Here is a 17,974-nt window from a genome sequence, read left to right on the forward strand (position 1 = left end):
CATTCCCCTTCCTTGTTTTTCTAATCGGAGGTATATTTCACCGATTTCTATTAGGATGGACAAATGGTTGATAATTATTGATTTGTAGGTAATTGATTGGGATTAATTATGATTTGTTGTATTTTGAGTTGTTTGTGTTTTATATTTCTTGCTTCTTTTCTTTTTCAGAATTAGATGATGGGGAAGAATAAAACTCTGCATTCATTTTTCAAGAGAAAAAGAGATGAGATGGACTCAGAAGAACAAGTAGATGCTTCTTTTCCTCAAGTGCACGAGTCTGATGAAGTTTCTCCCATTATTTCACCATCAAATATTGATACTAAGAGTCCAGAAAAACAAGAAGAAGTATCCAACAGAGGTGAAGTGATATTTAGAGGAATTGAATTTCTAGAAAGAGATCCTGGACTAAGACCACAAATTTGGGAATATCCAATAAATCAAAGGGATGAAGTTCGCAGGACTTACTTGAAATTAGGTCCTATGCAACCACAATTGGATGAGTATAAACCATCTGGTCCACCAGGGCATAAACACAGGTTTCAATATTCATGGTTTAAGCAATATCCATCTTGGTTGGAATATTCTGTGAGCAAAGATTGTGCCTATTGCTTTGTTTGCTTTCTTTTTAATAGCAATTTGAATAAGAGATCTGGATTTGATGTCTTCACTGTACAAGGTTATTCTGATTGGAAAAGAGTGCGTAATGGAAAGAAATGTGCATTTCTAACTCATGTTGGCTCTAGTCCTTGTTCTAATCATAACAATGCTTTGAGATCTTGTCAAGATTTGTTGAACCAATCTGGGCATGTGGAAAACATCATCAATGTGCACACCAATAAAGAAAGAGAAAAGAATCGCTTAAGGTTAAAAGTTTCAGTTGCTGCTGTCAGATGACTTACTTTTCAAGGTTGTGCTTTCCGAGGTCATAATGAGTCAATTCAGTCAAGGAATCGGGGGAATTTTCTGCAGTTAGTGAAACTTTTGGCTGAATTCAATCCTGAAGTTGAAAAGGTTGTCATGGAAAATACTCCAGGTAATTCTAAATACACTTCGCCTGATATTCAAAAAGAAATTTTGAGTATTTATGCTGTTGCAGTATGTAAGCATATCCGAGATGAAATTGGAGACTCTAAGTTCTCTATCATTGTTGATGAAACTTGTGATGTTGCAAAAAGAGAGCAAATGACTTTAGTACTTAGATTTGTTGATGGAGCTGGAGTTTTGCAGAAAAGGTTCAATTCGTGCTGATGGAGATACTGTTTTTGGTTATCTTGTGTCTTTTGAGTTTGTGTTTATCTTGCGCTTGAAGAAGGAAGTATTGGGAATTACAGATATGCTTTGTCAAGCATTACAAATGAAGGCACAGGATATAGTAAATGCTATTCGTATAGTAGCATCTACAAAGTAACTTCTCCAAAATATGAGGGAAGATGGATGAAACTATTTTTTCATGAAAATTAAAGAGTTCTGTGAAGAGCATGACATTGATGTTCCAGATATGGAACAAACTTACATTCTACGTGGTGGACATGCACGTCGGCAGCCTGATCATTTTACCAATGAACGATTCTTTCGAATTGAAGTTTTCTTGGTTACAATAGATACTCAGTTACAGGAATTGAATTACAAGTTCAATGAAAAAGTAATGGATCTTTTATCTATTATGGCTACTTTAGTTCCGAGAAATGAGTTTAGATCCTTTAATGCTGGAGAGATATGCAAAATGGTGGAAAAATACTATCCAGAGGATTTCAGCCTACAAGATAGGTATGTGCTAGAGAATCAGTTGAATCATTTTGTTTTGGATATTTCTCAAGATGCTGAGTTGAGAAAGATTGGGACAATTACAGAGTTGTGTCGATGTTTGGTTGAAACTAGTAGACATACTGCTTATAACTTCGTTGACAGATTGCTTCGTCTACTTGTTACTCTTCCAGTTTCCACAACTAATGCTAAGCAAGCATTTTCTACTTTGAAGATTATTAAGATAAGATTACGCAGTAAGATGGAAGATGAGTTTCTTAGCAATAGTTTGCTTGTATACATAGAAGGTGGAATTGCAGAGAAATATTTATGATGATATAATTCAAAACTTCAAGAATTTGAAGACACGAAGAGTTGATCTTTAAGCATTTCTTAAATAATTATTTACTTTTTATTATAATCTAAATATATTTATTATTTTTTATCAATTTGTTAAAAAAAATTTAGTCCACCCTTCGAAAGAATCCTGGCTCCGCCCCTGTTTACTCGATTCTTGTGTCACAACTTCAGTGCTGATAAAATGGTTTTCCAGGAGATATCTGAGAAGCATGACGCCAAATGTACTGGTGATGTGGAGGTAAAGTAGGGTCAACATAGATTCCACGGGGCGTGCCAAGTTCGATCGGTCAAGCCGAGCACTCCGACGCCGACCGCCGACCAATCGAGTCAATCTGACTTGTGCGGTGAAGATTTCTACCGCCGCCTCCCGCGGTGAGATTTTCGGACTGCGGTGAGATTCCCGCGGTGAGAACATAAAGTTGACAGAGCAGTTGGAAATCAGCGTCGACGATCCATCCACTACATGCATGCGACAAATTAAAGCACGTTGCATCGTCACCAGAGCCGCAAATCGATGTCCATGGCTTTCGACACATTGCAGTGGTCCAAGCACGTCTGCGTCGTCGGCGCTGGGGCCTCCGGCCTCGTCTCCGCCCGTGAGCTTCTCAGGGAAGGCCACTCCGTCGTCGTGTTGGAGCAGAACCACGACCTCGGTGGCCAGTGGCTCTACCAAGACGCCTGCGCCGGCGCCGGCGCCGCCACAGTTCACAGCAGCGTCTACGCTTCCCTGCGCCTCAACGCGCCCAGAGCCTCCATGGAGTTCACCGACTTCATGTTCACTCCCGTCGAAGGAAGAGACACCAGGGACTTCCCCGGCCACCGCGAGCTCTTCCTCTACCTCAAAGACTTCGCCCGGTGTTTCGGGTTAACCGAGCTCATCAAGTTCAACACGGAAGTAGTTCACGTCGGCATGGCGGCAGCAACTGGTAAATGGAATGTGAGATCGAGGGACAGGAGAACTGATGACGGTGAGTTCATGGAAGAGATCTTTGATGCGGTTGTCGTCGCCACCGGCAATTTCTCCTTGCCCAGGCTTCCAAAAATCAGGGGTAAAGTATTCACTAAGCTTTTTACTTGATTTCGCCACTCTGTTATACCTTCTCTTCCGTGCTCAGGAATGGAGGAGTGGAAGAGGAAGCAGCTTCACTGCCATGTCTACAGAGTCCCAGATCCATTTCAAGATGAGGTTGTTCTTTGATCTATTGCAGAGAAATAGTTAAAACAGCAGAGGATTGAAGAATGGTCCCCTTTTACTTAACACATTTCTCCTCTGAAATTGAATTCATTACTTGTTTGTAAATTTTGCAGGTGGTGGTGGTAGTTGGTGGTGCAATCAGTGGACCAGAGATTGCTCTGGAGCTTGTTCATGTAGCCAAGGAAGTACATATAAGTACTAAACATGTCGAAATCCCCGAGAAACTAGTGAAGCCTGTGGCCAAGCATGCACATCTGCACTGGCACCAAGAGGTAATTGTAGGAGTTCGGGAGAAATTGTTGTCTTTAATCAGTAACAGGAAGACAATGATAATTAGTACAAATAAAGAATACAAAAATGATATTATATCAAGGGAAAACTGACCAAATTGAGTAAGGATAATCTAGTTCCTTCAACAGTAATGGTATGAATCATATCAGCTGTGATTTTGTTTCAGATTTGTGAATGACTGCATTACATATGTTGCAGATCGAGTTGCTTTGTGAAGATGGAACTGTTGTGTTTGCTGATGGTTCAAGTGTAGTTGCCGATACTATTCTCTACTGTACTGGGTAACTAAGATCAACACTTGATTCGAAAATCCAATAGGAATTGTCGTGTAACTTCTCTTTTGATTGTAGGTATTCATATTCATTTCCATTCCTGGACACCAAAGGAATCATCCATGTGGATGAGAAAAGAATTGGGCCTTTGTATGAACACACATTTCCTCCCTCTCTTGCTCCATCTCTTTCTTTTGTTGGGATTCCAAACAAGGTGACATTTTTGCTCCAAAGTTAATCCATCAAAAGATCATTTTGTGTTTTGAAGTTGATGTTCTATGATACTGTATCTGTGCCATTTACAGATGTATATTAACTAATCAATGCTGCAGTTTGTCATCTTTCGATTTTTTGAGTCACAAGCGAGATGGATAGCTCAGGTGCTCTCTGGGAGGAGGAAGTTGCCGTCGGCAGATGAGATGATGAAGGCAATCGAAGAAGTCGAGCACCATCAAGAGCTTGAGGAACCTAAAAATATCATACAACTAGTTGCTGAAATATTGGAGGTAATGACTTCCATACAAGTTTCAAACAACTCATAGGTGAAACTAAAAACCAGATAGGGATCAAAAGTTACAAGATACCAAAACATTAGTTTGATTATTGATTATCAGTAATGTTCTTGTGTTCTTCAATCACTATACAATTTTATTGATTTTGTTTTCTTTTCTTGTGATAGTATTATGATAGGTATGGAGATCATTGTGATTTCCCACACATAGAAGATTGGAGAAAAGAGATCATACTGAAGTACTTGGAAAATTGCATAAACAATTTTGAAACATTCAGGGATGAGTAGCAAGGATGGTGATTTGCTTGTCGTGGTTCTTCTTGCAAATTTGAAAACCTAATTTGTCATCTCTGTGAATTTTTCTTCTACTTTTGGTATTTACATCGTCATTGATCAATGAAATGAGAATCAAAAATAGATAATGATGCCTTTTGAGTGCTGAAGTATTTATAACTAGGCTATTCTTTATGTGATTTTTTGCTATTTTCATTTTATTTTTTTACTCGATTATTTATATGTATTTATATTTCATGTTTGATGAACACTAATGTAACATTCACACCAAGGTTAACTATTCCACTTAGATATCTCAATCAGACTAATCCCACAAGAATTATTGTCACATCAACTAGCTACATTTACATTTTTATTTTTTAATTTTTGATAATTCATCTATTTTGAATTGATTAATTCTAGAGGTGATCGATTTAGTCCCATAGAAAATTTTCATTGATCACTCCAGTCGTACAGAAGTTATCTATCGATCATTAGGATAAATTTGAAAAGTGTAAAGTGATCAGACACTTACAGTTGGTTTTTTTAAGAATCAATCCCATTCAACAAATACTCTAGTTGAAAATTGATCTCCGCTTACATTGTGCTTAGGGGTGTTTCATCTTTGATTTTGCATTTCAATATAAGGTGAAATTTGTCATCTTAGTGGTACAACACAATCGACTTCACGATCATGTGTGAAGAAATAAATTAAGAAGTTGCAGCTGACCATTATAGGAGAAGACATTGTTTTGAATTTGTCGAGATTCAATCTTTGTTCACTTTTGTTCCATAATAACTAATTCAATCATACCTCAAGGACATCTTTGATTTTGCACAATACACTGTTCTTGCAAAAGATGGAATCCGCCGATTTTGCACAATACACTGGCATGGTTGGCAAGTGTCATAATTGGATTATAACATGTATCATAATATAATAATAATAAATGCTATAATTCAATAAAATTCCAAGAATTTGATTGGGGTGTCATAAGTCAGAATATAGCTGTATTGTACATTAATACATTAGGTAGGTGGCACAATTCAATGATAGTAGATCGTATAGCTCAATAATAATACATGTATTGGAGTAGACAAGTGCCATAGTGCAATATGTGAAATCAAACTTCTCTCCCCTTCATTTTCTTCTGCAAAAGGTGGAATCCGCCACCTTAGCGCCCCACACGATCGGCCCCACGACCATTTGTGAAGAGATAAATCGGGAAACTGCAGTTGGTCACAACGCAGAAAGGTAAGATAAAGTTTCAATTATTGGATCAATATCTTACTTAGTAGGGGTGAGCAAGATCTTGATTAAATTGAAATAATTTGATTATTTTTTTAAAAAAATCTTGATTATTTTAATTTAGTTGGTTCAATCATAGTTTTAAAATTTTAAATTCAATTAAACTAATTAAATTAAATCAGTATCAATCAACTATTATATTATAAGTAATCGATTGTTATATCTGAATCAAACAAATGATAGTGCAACTCAATTGATAAATCAAATTGATTCGATTATTCAATTTGAATCGACTGATGATATCATTAGTCAATTGATAAAAAAATTTAATTAATTAATTTTTATATCGATTTGGTTTGTATGATTTTAATAGTAAAGTTCGATCGATTTGATTTATTAAAAAATTTTGGTTAATTAGATTTTGATTTTTGAATTTGATCGGTTTGATCAATTTATTTTTAATCAAATTATTGACCCCTACTCACCATCGATCACAAATCCTATCGAGTTCATTACAAAAGGTGCTTCTGGGACGTAACTGAATTGGTTACGATGAAGTAGAGTTACAAAAGAAGGTATGAGTTTGAATGTCGACGAAATTGAGACAATACCCTTCTCCGTCATGGTCAATTGTAATTTCTCGATTTACTTTCTCATAGATGATCGTTGGACCAACCGTGTAGAGCCGCTGAGATAATTTCACCTTTTTACAAAAGAATTCATTACGAAAGGCCCCCTCTACGAGATTTAGGGTTTCAAATTGCCCCCCATTGGAAAACAACAAAGAAATCAGAGAGGAGCTAGAGCAAGCATCTAGTCACGTGACTCCCCTTTTAACCCCCCACTGCCATGCCACTGCACAAAGCAGGAGCCCCTGCAAGAGCCATGTGATCCATGTTACCCCCCTTCCTCCTCCTCCTCCTCCTCAAACCCTATCCCACACTCACTCACTTCACCACAACTACAAATTACCCTGCAAGACCCATGTGATCGGTCGGCTGCCGGAGCACTGTCATCGTGATCAATCGATCATCTTCAAAATTTAAAAAATTATTAAAAAAATAAAATAAAATAATAAATAAACACTCCATCTTTCTTTGTCTTCTGTCACTTTTAATTCCACTCTTTTCCTCTCTTCTCCGTCGCTCTCACTCAGACTACACAGAAGTGCAGTGAGCAGCGTGAGACATGGCCAAGATCTGCAGACCAACAGCCACAGCAGCCACAGCAGCAGCAGCAGCAGCTCCGTTGGTTCTCTTGGTCTTGCTCTGCCATCAGCTCCCCTGCATCGACGCGTTCAACCGCTTCACGGTCGGCGACGGGAAGGGCTGGATCCCCAACGTCAACTACACCGTCTGGGAGAAGAAGCACCGCCCCTTCCACGTCGGCGACTGGCTCGGTATGATCGTCGTCGTCGTCGTTATCAATCTTGTTTGTTGAAAATTAATGCTTAGGTTCGTCGTCGGTTGTTCCTAGTGTTTTACTACCAGCCGAAATCGGCGGACATTGTGCGGGTGGACGAGGACTCGTACGAGAAGTGCGACGCCTCGAACCCGATCTCCAACTACAGCAAGGGGCGGAGCTACGCCTTCGAGCTCAACCACACCGGCCGGTACTACTTCATCTGTAGCTACGGCTACTGCTACCAGGGCATGAAGCTCAGCATCAACGTCGAGCCCCTCTCGCCGCCCTCCTCCCCTTCCTCCTCCTCCTCCAAGAAATCCTCCGCCTCCTCCTCGTCCGCTGTTGCCGCCGCCGCCGCCTCTGCTCTTCCGGCGGCGGCCGCCGTCTCGCTGCTCCTGACGCTGCTGATCCGGCTAGTGTAGCTGAAATTGAGCGATATTGTGTGTGCAAACGTAAGGAACGAGCAAAATTGTTGATTTATTTGAAATTTTGTTGTTGATTTGTTGTGATGTGGTTTGTATCTTGATGGATTTTTGGATTTCGAAGTGTTTGTTAGATTTGATTTGGATGTGACAAGAGTTAAATTATTGCAGTTTGCTTTTCTTTACTTTTATAATATGAAATGTTTTATATAAATTTGTAGAAATTAGTTATGAACTGAAAATTTTAAAATTTTATTTTGATTTGATTTGCTTTACTTTACTTTACTTGCAGAGATCATTAATTAATTGTATATAAAAATATATAAATATATTCTGTGTTCATGTCAGAGAAGACAGCCTGGCACAGTTGCCAGGTGATCTGGAGCTGTCGGCCAGTAGGCCCCACAAGATTAGACCGGATTGGAATATTTTTGACCTTTATATTTTTAAATGAATATAAAAATCGCTCTTTTACTTTTTATTACGATTCAAAGGACATTTTATCTTGTTTTAAAAAAAACTTTTCGCATTTTAAAAATATCTTATACAAAACCTACAACTTTAAAAAAAATGCTCAAATATTAAATAAAAATGAACATAAAAGGCATCCTTTTATTTTTACCTATTTATATATTTACATTTTTTAAAATAAATATTAAAATATTTCATTATTTTTTTAAAAAAGTATATTAAATAAAAAAAACAAACAACATACTAAATTAGTTATAAAATTTTCAATAGAAATTCATTCTTTTATAAAATTGCCTTTTAATATTCTGGAACTTCTTATATATTTTTTAAAATAATTATTAATATTCTTTTGTTAATATATCTTGGACTAAACTCCTCTATCTAAAATCAAATATAATCTAATAAACAAGGAAAAAATCATCAATCTCCAAAATTAATCTGGCAAAATTTAAACACCTAACAATTGCAAGGCACAACTTATTGACACCTCTGCGATCAACAAAAATATGTTCACAAGAACATGATGATTATACACAATCGCCATCAGCCATGAACAGTAGGATTGCTTAGTACAATAATTCCCAAATGGAAAACATATACAAGCACCATTACAGCCTATTGAGTTCTTGAACTTTTTCATGAGAGTAAGGGAGAAGTATGCTCACCATCCGAGCTCAAATGACGAATAGGCATCAATGCTGGATCGCGGTACACAGTCACAAGCTCGTCGAAGAACTCAGCCATTGCGGGCTCGCTCAGATCTTCTCGATCTCTTTTTATCAAAGTCTAGAAGCAACAAGAGACCCAACACACTAAGTATGTTTTTATCAGTTAAAGAAGTTTACTTTAAAGGAAACAAAAACGACCGATGTGAGGACACTGCCCGCAAGACATTGAAAAGGGAAGATTTCTGCTTCGATCTTCAAATATTGTGGAGTAACATCATTTATGTAAATTTTATAGCCTGAAGTAGAACAAGAGCACACGTGGAACAAAGCAATAGATCTTGCGAAATACGAACATACCTCGGCGGAGAATTTGCGGAAAACAGGAAGAAATCGCTTTCGGCAGTAGTCATTAAACAAAAGGGTAAGCACTGGAAGAGGCACAATTAAGATTGCAGCAATGGGTAGCTTTTTAAGTCCAAATATACCAACTGCAATGATGTGCATGAGCACCAGAGAGAAGATGGTAGAATTATGCACCACAGGCCAAAACCTGCCGCCTGTGTCATATTTGGGTTGGTAAACATCTAACAGCTGCAAGAAATTCCAACTCCAGAAATCAATCATAATATTCATTGATCTCAAGAAGTTATAGAGATTGGCATTTATCACAAGAGTAACCATGGTTGATGTTGGCTGACTGCCTCTACGCGACAACTATGGTTTTATCTTGGTGTGGATTGGCACACAGAACTAAAATATAACAAAAAAAAATGGTAGAAGGGACATTATATTAAGAGAAAGTTTGGATATATAGTATGCCATTAACCTGATTCCTGTAGATAATGTAACCGATGCAGAAGAAGACCAAGATAAACGGCAGTATCATTGGAGCTAAAAGAAAGTAAGTGAGCCCAAGAAGCACAAATAATAATATCCTTGGTATTTCACTGTAGTATGGGATAGATGGTATCTCAAACTTGTCATCTTTGCTCCTGCAACAGTGCCTTGAAAAGAAATCACTGATAAGAGGGATTGTGCGATTGAGTTTCCAAGATAAACTAGTCCATGATGTTACCACATAAGCAATGAAAAATGAAGCCTGGAAAACAAGTAAACAATTTAGTAAGTTTAATTGTCAGCTAAATTCTCTTGATGCAACTGATACTGATGTGAAACTGCAATTAGCAAAAATTAAATCATTGTCATCAAATGGGAGGATAACTAGTTGTGCCTACCTACATAATCCATGCCTACAAATTTAGCCAAAAGGGTATATAAATGATGATCACGTAGAAGCTTCTCTCATTTCAACCATCCATTGTTTATATCTTAATCAGTTTGTCGGATCACATAGAAGCTTCTCTTGTTTTAACCATCCATTTTTTGTCTTATCAAAGTTTGTCTCGGCAATTCAAGATTCAAAGTTTAAATCTTGAATATGGTAAATAAGTTCATCTAGCACTAATGTAAAGAAAAGAAACTTAAATCAATGGCTAATACTTGATGTAAACCTATAATTATAGAAAATTTAATTATTATGCATTATCATACATGTATTTTTATCACATTGTTAAAAGTACCATATATTTTAATCTTTGAAATGCCTAAATAGATGTTTAGAACTCTACCTTAAACTTTTCAACGTCAACAGTTATTAAATAAATACCAATATAGCATCTATAGGTGAGCTTCTTGTCATAAAACTAAATTAGTTCTCAGAAATGTTTGTTCCATCTATTCTTCTTTCATTAACTCCTTTCCAAATTTTTGGAAGGAATTAATATGTTGCATAGATTAAGTTATCCAGCAATCATAGTATACTAGTTTGGTTGGAATTAATAGAAGAAGATTATATTATCAAGAGCGAATAGAAATCAGTCTAGATCTATATGACACTACTATGAATTTATGATATCAGAATGACACAATTATGGTCATTATTTTAGAAACAAATCTGAACCTTCTAACCAATGTAAAAATCATCACTACAAAATGGATGTTTGCAAGACAAATGTAGGGCTTTTACCTGTGCAGGCACTGCAACAGCTAACCTTGAAGGAATAGTTTTTGGATCAAATAATAACTCTATTTGGCTTGTAACTGATCCGGTGAGCACATTTGCAAAAAATAGGAACCATATTGTAAACAAAAGCATTTTTTTGCATGCACTTTTCTCAATCTGACTAACAGCAACATATCCTTGCATTGCAGAGAAAAGCTTCACAATAGGTGGTACAAGAGCTGACACCAGGTGAAGAATTAGGCTCGGTAGATAACCTGTTACAACCTGACTGATGACAGTTCTGCAAGTATACAATTTACACATATTAATATTCAAAGAAAAAAATAGATAGTTTCAATTTATAATATGGCTCAATCGACTAGAAAGCAGCAGTAACAGTTGATTAGTACTCCCTTTCAGTTTAACTGTATGATATACCCATCTAAAAGGTGTTACTATGTTAATTGAGAGAAATAAGCTTCATAAGGATTATTTAGTTAGCAACCCATTGATTAACAGTCATTGAGCTAGTAAAATGAGAAAAGATAAAGGGACAGAGGGTGGGTGCCTAATGTAATTTGTGTATTAAAAAAAAATTGTAGTTCAAAATTGCAACAGCCTATGCCACAGGATTTTTTTTTTTTTTTTAAAAAAAAACTAGCCTATAACCCCTGCTTTGTCGCCAATGATGGTCAAAATCAACATGGAAACAAGAAATTTATTGTAAGTTTAACACAGAAATTTGCAAAAAAATATCATCTAAGAAAGGTATGCTATCTTAACTATGCAAATATATCAGATGAGTTAAACCATATCAATAAACAAACAGTTAAAGGAAACTGAATCCTCAGCATTAATGCACAATTAGCAGCAGGTTTATCATGCCTGAGAGTCTAGAACAGAATTCAAGCCGCACAGAAAAAGCTCTCAGAATGTCCCACAAGATTTAAAGAAATCAGAATTAAACAAGGAGTTGAAGCTTAAATGAGATGAATAACACAATTGGGTGATTTGTCACAACTTACCTTCAAATAATTTTGATAAACTCTTTCTAGGTGTACGATTAAATTAAGTTAACCAGAAGCCTCATCATGCGTTTCAATACTACAGGAGCATGTAAGATGAAGAATTAAGACATCTTGGTTTCTACACAAGAAGCATGTAGTGGTAAGAAATCAAGTCAAACCTTTTTCAGTTTGGGTCATTGGCAGGACCGGAATGATCTCATGCTAACTTGTAAGTAGGAATGACAATTTCCTCCGAACCCGATGGAGGATCTAAATGGAGGGTATCGAGGGATTTTTTAGACCCGATTGAATAATTGAGTAATAAGATATGGGGAGATATGGGTATGGAGATAGGTCTAGTAAAATTCTCCTTGTCGGTTTCTCCCCTCGTAACCTATAGATACTTATTCTGTTTGTTGAATTATGTTTTTTTTGGATATAATATTAATTCTTACTTTTGTTGAATGATGGTAGTTGGATGGAATGAAGAAAAGTATTAGTATAGAGAATATCCGATCCTTTGATGGGTATGGGGATGGGGATGAAAATTGAATATCCAATAGGGATGGGGATGGGGGTGGAGGATATGGACTCCGACCCAAATCCGATCCATTGCCATCCCTACTTGTAAGGACCCTCATGGCCATTAATCCATGCATTTGCCATTGGAGCATTATAATCCATCATATCAGCATAACTAAATAAAGGAAATTTTCATGAACCATAGTGAGCCTCAATCTGCAAGGCATAGGATGTTACAGGAGATAACTTGTGGGCATGGACAGAAATATCAAGACAGATCTAGGCCATGTTTGTAATTATTGGATCCATATGGATCACTCATTCAGCATATCAGAGTGGGATTAAATTACATGCCCATCACTGACCAAAAAAATTACATGACTAGCAATCCAAGAAATAGTGTAAGAGCTAGCATAAGGATAGATATGCCGTTAACTTTTCTCACTAGAATGAAGAACATATATAGGTAAGCACAGAATCCAATAATAGCACTATAGCGAAAAGATGATTAGCTAGAATTACCTACATTTTCAATATCTTCCCCAAAAAAGGAAACAAAGCCTCCAATTCCTCCAAGTAAGTTAAACTTTGAACAAAAGCAACCACTACAAGGAACAAAATTACTAATAGAACTGATGCCACAAAGACGATCAACTTGGAAATCCATCTTTGCATGAACGATGTAGAGAAAAAGGGCCAGTACACATCGCGAGGCTCAGGAGCCCATTCTGTCACCCATTCAGTGGGATTGACAGATTGTTGGATGTGAAGAGCCTTAGCTGCACCATATCGAGATTTGAAGAAAACAAAGGCAGCAGGGACTTCCTAAATTTTTATTGTTAAGGAAAATAAAGTTAGAACAACATGAAGTAAGCAAAAAGTTACACTTGAAGATATTTGGACAGAATGTATAGTTGAATAAAGTCTCCATTTTTGTTAGGTCTTATAAATGCAAAAAAAAAAAGACTTAAAAGGGCATTAATCAAGCATTTCCTGCATGTCAGTTCAATCAATAGGCCTCCGTTAAAAGGACACACACAGAGGAAGACTCACCATGAACACACAAAATTTTAATTAGATGTTAGTAAATATTTTGCATGGATTACCATAGAGTAAGGTTCTGATTCAGTTAGAAGCAACTAATGCAACATGATTTGTATTTGTAGATCAAAGCCCCATCTTTGTTGACGACAATGGATATACTCTATTCATATAAGTCCAATGAAAACATACTTAGTGGTAGTGGTCAGTACCAGCTGCACTGCTGGACTGAAGAATAACCTTGATGTTTTCTATTCTGGGTAAAAGGGAAGAGTGGGTCTCTAAACTGCTTGCAATACCAGCAATATACCAGCACAACAAAGTGTAAAGACTGGTATGAGAACAGTACTTAAAACCTTGCATGTAACATCTCTGAGCTGACAGTAAAACTTAATGTGTAAACTAAATGAAATGAAAGTAAAACAACCTAAGAAAACTCGAGGGATAGCATTATTCAACTTAACCTAAGAAGAAAGACAAACATGCACTAGAAAATGTAGTAACACCAGGATGGGTTTAGCTAATTAAACAAACAGTTGTTAACCCTGCTTAAAAATGTGATTACAATCTTGATATGGTGGGTGCACTGAAATTCAGTAGAGAAGGCTGTACCTCTCTCCGTGAGTCCGACTGCACTAATCTGACATTCTGTTCTATATCTTCCAATTTCTTGGAATAATCACGCACAAGATCAGCATGTTTTCCAAACATCCCAAAGAAGCCACTACGATTTTGATTTTGTGAGGAACTGGAAATTGATTTCAGATGGGTGAGTTTCCTATAGACCTTCTCGGCATCTGTCTGCAAAGCAATTTGTACAATGTCATTACACTAGAAATATGAATAGTAGAGCTAAAGATAAGAAAATGAAACAAAAGGCTTGCAGATCACAATCAAAAATAGATGCAGAAGCAGAATCTAAAATGTATTCTAACATTCAGTAGCACAGTGAGTTTGGCAGTCTTAGGTCATCAAGCACATCCTTGCACGTAATAAAATTAAATGAATGAGCTTCAGCAGTTATCAGTCTATCATAACACTACCGATGAACATTTTTCAAGTTCTAGCATTGTTTAGAACTATAAGTTCCATGTATTGGTGGGCCTGAAATTGAAGGGATCATTGGCTACGTGCTCCCTTATGTTTTATTTAGCCTTCATGCAAATATTATATTTAGTTTTATTGTGATCATGCCTTTTATTCTACATTCCTAGTTAATATAATATGCTGGATTAGATGGTAATGGAGTTATTAACCTAGTGGGTTAGCCTCACATTAGAGTTTTATCACGAATCTATAAATTCTCATGTAATTATCTCAATAATGATGCAATGCATTGTTCCTTTTCCCCAACTTCTACAAAAATGACCAAGTATTGTGAAGTTCTCTATTTGATGAGTGTCCACATGATTAATAACTATTTTCTAATTTGAAATAGTCTAGCAACATATCTAGGTCATTCACCAAATTATATAACCTTAGATCTCATTCAACTAATACAAAAAAGGGGGGGCGCATAACTGAATCATTTTTCAAGAATTACAAACTACTAAAAAATTTAACAGTCTTCATTCATCATCATACAAATCTGTAGCATATTTAACAGAGTATCGTAGAAGAAAAAAAAAGGTAGGATTAACTCATTGATATCAATCAAATTTTTAACTTTTTTTTCCTTACTATGAGACCTTGAAGCTTGCTTGTTCGGCAAACCACAGTATTGGACAAGTAGTCTGATGGATGATACTCTGTAAAAAATGCTTGAACGGTGTCACTTATAGAATTCCCAGCATGCAAAGGAATATCACGAATAAGGACAGTAAAATGTTGTGGCTGTGGTTTTGAAGCATTAAAGTAAGCAATCCTCTTCTCTGCTATATATTTATACTCCTGCAGAAGAAAACAAAAGGGTACTGCACATGAGTATTTAGAGAAGGGTAACCCTTTACCAAGTAGCAGAAACATAAATATGAAGAACCTATCGACCACAGTTCCACCTTTAAGCCATCTATATATATATATATATCTATATATAGATAGATATATATATAGATAGATAGATAGATATTACATAGATAGATACATATATGTAATGGAGTTATCAGGAAAAATAACTTTAATAAGTGAAGAGGGTATGTGAAGCAATTCAGTGAAAGTGACACTTACAGCATACAGAAGGTAACACATAACGCCTGTTATTATGTATGCAGCAGAAAAATGACACCATAACCTGCCAACAAATTCTTAACTTTAACAAACATGGCTTCAACAAAGAATGAGAACAATACAAATGCTTCATATTGAGATGCCCAGAAAAAGATAAAAGTTAAAATCCATGGGAGTTTGCTGAGGAATTTTAAGATCTGATTGGAAAACCAGTTTCAACAAACATTAAGAATAAAAACTAATAATTTAGCCAGATAAAATTGTCACGTACAATGATACCATAATCTAAGATTTATCTGAGTTAAAAATAGAATCATAGAACAGAGTCACTCGGAATGTTGAAACATTGACAGATGTGCATTAATAATACAATTTTCCAAAATAAAGGGTAAAAGAAATTAAGAAGTATACTTTTTCACTCTATGGCAAATGGATTATCAACTACACGTGTATATTATGTAGTAAATCTTACTAGGAAACACAAAGTAAAGACAAGCAATACTTACAATCCAATTTAGAATAAGTGCAAAAACATCTGTTACATACATGATATAATCAAATTCATTATTTGGAAGGGGTTTTTTTTGGCCAACATTTGAAACATCTAACAAATGCGAGCGTACACTACTAGCTTATAATGAACCTATTGAGTTGCACACCAACTAAAATTCATTGTTTCAAAGCAACATGCCTAACATAATCAATTACAATGGAGTAGACTATAGATATTTTACATGGCTTAGCAGGTAGCATTTATCCACAAAATTCATCATAATAGACAGAATATTACTAGAAGTAAAGAAGACAAACACTGAATCCAGTGATCAAAACATTTTTGTAAATGGGAGTATTTAAATGTGCTACTACTATCAAGATAATAACAACAAACTGACCCATAATATTTGGGATTTTTTAAGTGTAAAGTATCCTTAGTCAAAAGCTCATAGCTTGGTGCTTTCCCCTTTAGGCTAATCTACTATTCAATCAAGGAGGCCCTAGCTTTAACCTAAAAATCTTTGGACCTTCATTTTCCATTCACATGCAGCTAAATTGAATGCACCTTTCTAAGTTCAGCACCCTATGGAATGGAGAGGATCCTAACTGAAGCTTCACATGAAGCTCATTTCCACCAATTATCCACTGAAATGCTCGTTCATCCTAGGATAAAGGTATCTCACTATTTCCATAGGAATTTGTATATTTGTACTTCTGCGTATGATTCTGCCCTTTAGTAGAAGAAATGTACCACAGATGTACAGCAAGAGGGAATCGAAAGAAAATTGTTATGTAAAAAGAGCTTACCAATTAGAGCCATCCTTCACATTTGAGATAGTGAACAAATCAAGAGACTTGTTGGGAAGATCAGAAAAGTCGATATCCCGAAGGTGATCCCCCAAGTAATTAACAGGAAGGAGAACAAATATTCCTATGATTGCAGCAAGAGAAAAAACCCTCAAGCTGCACCAAACTCAAAAAACAATAATTCAACAGAATTAAAACCAACCAACAAACCCAAAAATACACCTATTCAAAAGGGTTAGTCAAAGTTACAGCACCAAAACAAGATTCTGATGCAATATGAGAAGAAATTAAACCTGAACACGAATATGCGACTAAAGACGACTCCATCGAGGCCGCACGAGTTGTAGAGGTCTTCCTCGGTGGGCTGCCATGCCCTACGCACCCATCCGGCGGAAGGCAGCAAGGTTTCGATGCTGAACCGGCCGCGGAGTCTGGCGCGGCCCTCGGCGACGAGCCGCGGGGCGTAGACTTTGACGTTGCACGGCTGCTGCCGGAGCACAGAGTAGAGGGCGAAGAAGAGGACGCTGAGACCAAAATTGATCCCCACCGACGTCAGAAGCGCCGAGACGATCATCTCGATCCTCAACAGCAGATCTCGGACCCCTTCCCTTCCGCTCAACTCTCATCACCAGGCTACACCACGCCGAGGCTCCGAGCGGCGACACCTACAAGCCACGACTTAATTCACGAGAAGGACCAATCCGCTGACGTGGCCAGTTACGACTAGACGGAGGGAAGTAAGTAACTGCGTGGGCACGTGGCCCGCACCATTTGCCAAAATGCCCCTGTAAGTATCACTATCGGTAAAATACCCTCATTAATCACGTTAAATTATCAAACCGACAAAATTGACTATAGTCAACAGAAAAATAATAAGAATATTATTCTTATTTTTTTAATTAAAAAATTGTCCACATCGATACAGACAGTACCAAGGATAGAGTTTAATTACATCAGCGTCAGATGCACGTGATGCGCATGTGCTACCGGCCACTCTCGAACGGTGTGACAAGTTCACGCTGCCCCAAAACAAGTTTGAAGGGGTACAAATTATATTAAGATAAATAAACAAGGG

At 36.9% G+C, this 17,974-nt stretch overlaps 4 protein-coding genes across 4 annotated transcripts; 3 read left to right on the forward strand and 1 right to left on the reverse strand.

The window, feature by feature from the left end:
• The first annotated feature begins 177 nt into the window (after nt 1-177).
• Nucleotides 178-2,077, forward strand: LOC141830490 (uncharacterized). The gene is made up of 6 exons (XM_074717913.1): nt 178-536; nt 633-885; nt 970-1,033; nt 1,097-1,191; nt 1,310-1,385; nt 1,497-2,077. Exons 1-6 carry the CDS (start codon nt 178-180, stop codon nt 2,075-2,077), a joined length of 1,428 nt encoding a protein of 475 aa, XP_074574014.1.
• A 540-nt stretch (nt 2,078-2,617) lies between these two features.
• Nucleotides 2,618-4,690, forward strand: LOC141830945 (flavin-containing monooxygenase FMO GS-OX-like 8). The gene is made up of 7 exons (XM_074718395.1): nt 2,618-3,152; nt 3,219-3,289; nt 3,412-3,570; nt 3,788-3,870; nt 3,940-4,075; nt 4,194-4,367; nt 4,541-4,690. Exons 1-7 carry the CDS (start codon nt 2,618-2,620, stop codon nt 4,658-4,660), a joined length of 1,278 nt encoding a protein of 425 aa, XP_074574496.1. The 3' UTR covers nt 4,661-4,690.
• A 2,327-nt stretch (nt 4,691-7,017) lies between these two features.
• LOC141831187 (mavicyanin-like) lies at nt 7,018-7,867 on the forward strand. Its single transcript, XM_074718604.1, has 2 exons — nt 7,018-7,293; nt 7,371-7,867. Exons 1-2 carry the CDS (start codon nt 7,083-7,085, stop codon nt 7,718-7,720), a joined length of 561 nt encoding a protein of 186 aa, XP_074574705.1. The 5' UTR covers nt 7,018-7,082; the 3' UTR covers nt 7,721-7,867.
• Nucleotides 7,868-8,639: 772 nt separating this feature from the next.
• On the reverse strand, nt 8,640-17,560 carry LOC141831154 (CSC1-like protein HYP1). The gene is made up of 10 exons (XM_074718573.1): nt 17,193-17,560; nt 16,900-17,055; nt 15,598-15,661; nt 15,112-15,321; nt 14,044-14,232; nt 12,917-13,215; nt 10,886-11,162; nt 9,686-9,958; nt 9,217-9,450; nt 8,640-8,977 (listed from the first exon to the last, which is right to left on the reverse strand). The coding sequence occupies exons 1-10, from the start codon at nt 17,471-17,473 to the stop codon at nt 8,828-8,830; spliced, it is 2,133 nt and encodes a 710-aa protein (XP_074574674.1). The 5' UTR covers nt 17,474-17,560; the 3' UTR covers nt 8,640-8,827.
• Between the last annotated feature and the right edge of the window lie 414 nt (nt 17,561-17,974).

This window comes from Curcuma longa, chromosome 6 (genome assembly GCF_044706935.1).
Source record: "Curcuma longa cultivar G26 ecotype Majalengka, Jawa Barat chromosome 6, ITB_CL_G26_1.1, whole genome shotgun sequence".
NCBI classification, from domain to species: Eukaryota; Viridiplantae; Streptophyta; class Magnoliopsida; order Zingiberales; family Zingiberaceae; genus Curcuma; species Curcuma longa.

Coding starts and splice junctions, on each gene's coding strand:
- LOC141830490 (XM_074717913.1), top strand. CDS start 178: ATGGGGAAGAATAAAACTCTGCATTCATTTTTCAAGAGAAAAAGAGAT. Junction 1,192..1,309: donor AAAGAGAGCAAATGACTTTA/GTACTTAGATTT, acceptor TTGCGCTTGAAG/AAGGAAGTATTGGGAATTAC. Junction 1,386..1,496: donor GGATATAGTAAATGCTATTC/GTATAGTAGCAT, acceptor TTGATGTTCCAG/ATATGGAACAAACTTACATT.
- LOC141830945 (XM_074718395.1), top strand. CDS start 2,618: ATGTCCATGGCTTTCGACACATTGCAGTGGTCCAAGCACGTCTGCGTC. Junction 3,871..3,939: donor ACTATTCTCTACTGTACTGG/GTAACTAAGATC, acceptor TTTTGATTGTAG/GTATTCATATTCATTTCCAT. Junction 4,368..4,540: donor TAGTTGCTGAAATATTGGAG/GTAATGACTTCC, acceptor TTCTTGTGATAG/TATTATGATAGGTATGGAGA.
- LOC141831187 (XM_074718604.1), top strand. CDS start 7,083: ATGGCCAAGATCTGCAGACCAACAGCCACAGCAGCCACAGCAGCAGCA. Junction 7,294..7,370: donor CCACGTCGGCGACTGGCTCG/GTATGATCGTCG, acceptor GGTTGTTCCTAG/TGTTTTACTACCAGCCGAAA.
- LOC141831154 (XM_074718573.1), bottom strand. CDS start 17,473: ATGATCGTCTCGGCGCTTCTGACGTCGGTGGGGATCAATTTTGGTCTC. Junction 17,056..17,192: donor AGTCGCATATTCGTGTTCAG/GTTTAATTTCTT, acceptor AGTTTGGTGCAG/CTTGAGGGTTTTTTCTCTTG. Junction 8,978..9,216: donor TCCGCAAATTCTCCGCCGAG/GTATGTTCGTAT, acceptor TGTTGCTTCTAG/ACTTTGATAAAAAGAGATCG.